General features: G+C 52.5%; 2 protein-coding genes across 2 annotated transcripts; both read left to right on the forward strand.

Moving 5' to 3' along the window:
- Window positions 1–171: 171 nt before the first annotated feature.
- On the forward strand, window positions 172–2,604 carry ETH_00020420 (ATP-dependent RNA helicase, putative; the record flags this gene model as incomplete). Its single annotated transcript, XM_013380432.1, has 6 exons — window positions 172–174; window positions 414–538; window positions 1,122–1,279; window positions 1,478–1,665; window positions 1,992–2,144; window positions 2,581–2,604. 6 exons carry the CDS (start codon window positions 172–174, stop codon window positions 2,602–2,604), a joined length of 651 nt encoding a protein of 216 aa, XP_013235886.1.
- Window positions 2,605–5,058: 2,454 nt separating this feature from the next.
- Window positions 5,059–5,208, forward strand: ETH_00020425 (uncharacterized protein; the record flags this gene model as incomplete). Its single annotated transcript, XM_013380433.1, has 1 exon — window positions 5,059–5,208. A coding segment is annotated over one exon (150 nt), but the record flags the coding sequence as incomplete, so codon positions are not given.
- Between the last annotated feature and the right edge of the window lie 640 nt (window positions 5,209–5,848).

The following is a 5,848-nucleotide window of genomic DNA, read 5'->3' on the forward strand; positions in this document are numbered from 1 at the left end:
CATTTGGTAGCAGTGCGCATCACTGACGAGGAACAGTAGCAGCATGTGTGGCAGCAGCAGCAGCAGCAGCAGCAGCAGCAAAACTCTGGAGAGACTCAGCTGCAGCAGCCCAGCAGCAAGCTGCCGCCGACTCTCCGCCTCAGCGTCTGGAAGTGCACCGCAGAAAGTGAAATGGTTAGCAGCAGCAGCAGCAGGAGTAGCAGCAGCAGCAGCAGGAGTCGCTGCAACAGCAGCAGCAGCAGAAGCAGGAATAGCAGCAACAGCAGCAGGAGTAGTAGTAGTAGCAGCAGCAGCAGCAGCAGGTTTTCGCGATATTAGCGTTAGCTGCATCAGCCGCCCCCCTCCATGCCAGCAACAGCAGCAAGCTTGCTGCGTCATCTTTGCTGCTGCTGCTGCTGCTGCTGCTGCTGCAGGAGGTGGATCTTGCTGCCTATTTGCTGCGCACTTTCGACTCGAAGGCGAAGCAGAAGCAGCAGCTGCGGGTTTTGCTGTTTGTAAATACAATTTCTTATGTCTACAGACTCGAGTCCCTGCTCGGGTAAACCCTAAACCCTAAACCCTAAACCCTAAATCGTGGTCTGCAGCCTTTGCCCGAAACCCTCCCCTGCTAATCTATAGCTGAATGATGTCACAGCGCACCTCAAAAGCTTGTTTTTAAATCTGCTGCTGCTGCTGTTGCTGCTGCTGCTGCTGTTGCTGCTGCTGCTGCTGTTGCTGCTGCTGCTGCAGCTTGCTGCTGAGTGAGCAGCTGCAGCTGCGCCACAAGCAGAAAATTGCTGTTGTTGGTCTCCACTCGAATCTGCAGCAAAAGCAAAGGCTGAAAAGACTAGACAGGCAAGAACTGCTGCTGCTGCTGCTGCTGCTGCAACTTTTTTTCCTGACTTTTTCGAAGTTAGAGGACCGCAGCAGTTGCTGCTGCAGCAGCTGCTGCAGCAGCTGCTGCAGCAGCTGCTGCAGCTGCTGCAGCTGCTGCGGCTGCTGCAGCAGTCGCAGCAACAGCAGCAGCAGCTGCTGCTGCAGCTGCTGTGGGTGCGGCTCTGCTCTGCAGCCACCCTCCCTCTGCTGCGCCTCCCGCGCCTGCACCCACCCTGCTGCTGCTGCTGCTGCTGCTGCTGCTGCAGGTTTAGCAGCAGCAACTACGGGCTGCTGGTGAGCAGCGACGTTGCTGCTAGGGGTTTGGACTTCAAGAAAGTTGAAAAGGTTATAAACTTCCAACCCCCTCGAGATGCAGAAACCCTAATTCACAGATGCGGCAGAACGGCGAGAGCAGGCCAAGACGGTAAACCCTAAACCCTAAACCCCAAACCCTAAACCCTAAACCCTCGTCGACGAGCGCGCAGCGCTGCAGCCCCAAACGGGCCCTTGGGAAGCCGCCGCCTTCCCAGACTCCGCTGCGCCCCTCCCGGGCCCAGGGTTTAGGGTTTAGGGTTTAGGGGTTAGGGTTTAGGGTTTAGGGTTTAGGGTTTGTGCGGTGCAGGGGAGGCGGTTTGCTTCGTGGGCAGCTGGGAAGCCCTTCGGTGGCAAACCCTTTTTGCTGCAGCAGAAGTGGACTTCTCTCTTTGCTGCTGGCCATTAGGGTTTAGTGATTTCTGTTCATTTAAAAAAAAAGAAGAAATGAAAACCCTTTTCAAACTCGCCGCCCTCGTGGAGCAGGAGCAGCACCAGGTCAAACCCCAAACCCTAAACCCTAAACCCTTAACCCAAAACCCTGAATTGGGGGAAAGAGCCAGCTCCGCAAACCCCATATTAGATGAAAAATCCTAAACCCTGGCTTTGACTCAGCTCCTTAGACTCCAAACCCTAAACCCTAAATTCTAAACCCTAAACCCTAAACCCTTGCGGGCGAGCATTCTGTACAGTTTCGTGTCTCTATTTATTTCTATGTCCCTCAAACACGGCTTGCCAGCCGTTTCAGTTTCTTCAGTCACTTTCAGGGTTTAGGGTTTGGGGTTTAGGGTTTAGGGTTTAGGGTTTAGGGTGGTTTGCTGCAGGGCGAGAAGCAGCAGCGCACGGCGGCGCTGCTGCAGCGGCTTGCTGCAGCAGCAGAAATTGAAGTTGAAAATGAAAACCCTCGAGAAGAAACTCAAGAAAAAGAAATTATAAATAAATTCAAAAACAAAAACAAACTCAGGCAGCTCCGCCAGGTCCTCCCCCAAACCCTAAACCCTAAACCCTAAACCCTAGACCCTCGAGGCGCCCCAGAAACCCTCGCGCCCCCGCCCCCTCCCCCAAACCCTAAACCCTAGGGCGTAAACCCTCATCTCTTCGCTGGCCACACAGACCCTAAACCCTAAACCCTAGGGGTTAGGCGCAAGTTCTTGATTAGTCGCTGCACTAAACACTAAACCCTAAACCCTAGAAGCTGGACCTAAACCCTCGTTTGCTCTGCGGATTCTCCTACTATTACTATTTTTATTTGCATTATTTTATGAATTTGTTTCATCTTTATTTATTTATTTATTTATTTTTAATTAATTAATTAATTTGTTTATTTATTTATAATTAATTAAACAATTTATTTATTTGCAAAAGTGATAAATGAAGAGTGAGGTTTGGGGTTTATCTGTTTGTGTTCTGCAGATGCTGGCCACTTTCGTCCCCTAAACCCTAAACCCTAGCTGGTGGTTCTAAATTCAAAACCCTAAACCCTAGTTGGTGGTTCTAAACCCTAAACCCTAGAGCGGAGCTGATGGCCGCAAACCCTCGTTAGAGGCCGACAGAGCACAAACAGGCTCAGCGCTGAGGGTTTAGGGTTTAGGGTTTGGGGTTTGGAACTTGGGGTCTACAATGTCGGGTTTAGGGTTTAGGGTTTAGGGTTTGGCGAGAGTGCCGCGGTGCCTTCGCCGACATTTTCCGTGAACTGCTGCAGCATTTTATTTAAAACTCTTTGGGATTTGCTGCTGGCATCAGGAGTTGCTGCTGCTGCTTATTTATTTAGTTTTATTTAATTGCTGCTGCTGCTGAAGAAACTGCAGCAAAAGAACAGCAAGTAGCCAAACCCTAAACCCCAAACCCTAGAGGGCTAGCGAGGCGGCGCAGGGGGAATGTGTGCCAAATGATGAATTCGTGTTCAACTTGTCGATAAATTCACTATTTAAAATAATTTATTTATTTATTTGTTATGTATTTATTTATTTATTTATTAGTTGATCGTCTATTCATTTAATTGTGTGTTTAGCTGGCTTGTTGGGGGTTCCTGCAAACAAGAAGGGGCTCGCGGTGATCTGCCACCCACCCACCAGTCGGCGGTCAATGTTTGTCCTTTTCGTCGCTGTGTGCATTAAAAAAACTCCTTTTTTAGTTTTAAATTCAAATAAAATTAAATAAATTCAAAAAAGCGGCGAAAAAGACCCAAAAATGGCGAAAATCGGTACCCCGTGGCCAGCCGGGTGGTCGCGCTGCGCGAGGCTTGCTGCTCTCGGGTGTACAGACAGCCGAGCAGCAGCAGCAGCAGCAACAGCAGCAGCAGCAGCAGCAACAGCAGAATTGCATTGAAAGTGAATTTCAGGGGAATTCAAACACGAAATTAAACATATTTCAAATTATAGTACACCATGATTGACTGGGGCACCTTCTTTCTCACCTTCTTCGGCTCGCTTGTCTCGCTGTACCTCATTGGTGAGCCACCCAAACCCTAAACCCTAAACCCTAAACCCTAAATCGTAAACCCTTATCTCTCAGTCCTGAGCCCTCAATCGAAGTATGTCGAATTCCCTCTTACACCGGGACCGTAAACCCTCTCTCAATTAGGGTTTAGGGTCTCACCTCAAACCCCAGGCCCTCCAGTCTTAGATGCTGTCTAGGGTTTAGGGTTCAGGGTTTAGGGTTTGGAGTTTAGGTCCGGTTTCCTGGCTGCTAGTGAGACAACTTGTGTAAATATCTGTAGAGTCTTCCCGCGCTGCTCCTTCTTAACACTGGTGACTGTGCTGCTGCTGCTGCTGCTGCTGCTGCTGCTGCTGCTGCTGCTGCTGCTGCTGTCTCTTCAGGATCTTATGCTCAGCAGCAGTCGTGAGTGGAGCGTCTGATCTGCAGCAGCTGCTGCTGCGAGCCGCAAAGTTCCAAGGAGCCGCAGAAGCCTGCTGCCGCCGCTGCTGCTGCTGCTGCTGCTGCTGCAGCAGCTGCTGCTGCTGAAGATGGGGGGAGCAGCAATGTTTGTTCTCTTCTGCCTCGGCTTCCTGCTGTCGTTTGCTGCTGCTGGCTACATCGTAGACAGGTACAGAATGCGCGGCGCCAAGGAAGTCTATCTCGCCTTTTCCCAGCGTGACAGCTAAGCTGCTGCTGCTGCAGCAGCAGCAGCAGCAGCAGGGGCGGCGGCTGCAGCGGCAGGATGGCAGCAGCGGCGCTGCCCGCGCAGGCTGCAGCGGCGGCAGCTGCAGAAGTGGCAGCTGCAGCGGGCAGCTGCAGCAGCAGTACCAGCAGCAGCAGCAGTGCCAGCAGCAGCAGCAGCAGCAGGCTGGCCGTGGAATCTGGCACTTGCTGCTGGTCTTCTCCCTTTTTATGATTAAATGTCTCTCTTCTCTTTTCTTCTTTCCGCATCTTTTATTTAATTAATTAGTCAATTATTTATTTATTTAATTTGCTGCTGCTGCGCGGGCCTGCAATGTGCTTCGCGTGTCTCTAAGCAGCGACAGCAGCAGCAGCAGCAGCAGCAGCCGCTGTTGCAGCCGAGGGTTTAGGGTTTAGGGTTTAGGGTTTGGTGTTGCGGCTGCCGTGTGACCTGTTTAAACGGCAGCGCAGCGCTAATCAAAAACCCAACCACTAATCAAAGCAGCAGCAGCAGCAGCAGCAAATGCTGCAGCAGCAGCACCGAACTTTGGTGTTGCCTCTCTTGGCCTTTTTAAATCTGAAACAGCAGCAGTTGCTGCCAAACAAATGGCGGATGTTTAGCGCATTAGTTGAGAGGTTTGGGGTTTAGGGTTTAGTTGAGGAGTTTAGGGTTTAGGGTTTAGGGTTTACAGCCAGTAGGCAGGGGCAAACTGTTGCTGCTGCCACTCAGCAGCAACTGCTGCAGCAGCAGCAGCAGCAGCAGCAGCAGCAGCAGCTAGCTTAGGTCTCCAGATGCGCCAGCAGCAAGGGGTCAGCTCGGGAGTCCTGCAGCAACAGCAGCAGCAGAATAGAGAGCACTTTCAGCAGCAGCAACAGCAGCAAGAGCAACCGCAGCAGCAGCAGCAGAGTGGCTCCTTCACCTCTCGAAGTCGCATCGAAGTTGTGAAAAGATGTCTAGGCCTGAAACGCATATACACGCACTGCTGCTTCTGCTGCTGCTGCTGCTGTTGCTTGCTGCTGCTGCTGCTGCTTAGCGTTGCTGCTGCTTGTTGCTGCTGCTGCTTGCTGCTGCTTAGCGTTGCTGCTGCTACCGCCACGTCACTCAGCAGCAGGCATCTCTGGAGCAGCAGCGGCAGCAGCAGCACAAACAGCAGCAACTCCTGGGGCTGCAGAAGTGGCAGCAACTTTATCCACACCAGCAGCAGCACCAGCAGCACTGAGAGCCCCAGCAGCAGCAGCAGCAGCAGCAACAGCAGCACCTGTCTTGCTGCGCATAGTCAATAAGCCCATCGTGTCTGTCTAAGTACAAGTGGCGGCCCCCAGCGCTCTCCCCCACAACTGTCACTGCCACCACATCCCCTGCAGCAGCAGCAGCAGCCGCAGCAGCAGCAGCAGCAGCAGCAAGCATCTGAGCTAGGTGCAGGAGGAGGCGGTCGGCCGCAGCAACAGAGGTAGCAGCAGCGGCAACAGCAGCACCAACAAGAGCGGCAGCCACAGCAGCAGCAACAGCAGCAGCAACGGCAGCAGCGACAGCAGCAGCAGCAGCAACAGCAGCAGCAGCAGCAGCAGCTACCGTATGGAC

The sequence above is a fragment of the Eimeria tenella genome, genomic scaffold, assembly GCF_000499545.2.
Source record: "Eimeria tenella Houghton genomic scaffold, Eth_scaff618, whole genome shotgun sequence".
Lineage (NCBI taxonomy): Eukaryota > Apicomplexa > Conoidasida > Eucoccidiorida > Eimeriidae > Eimeria > Eimeria tenella.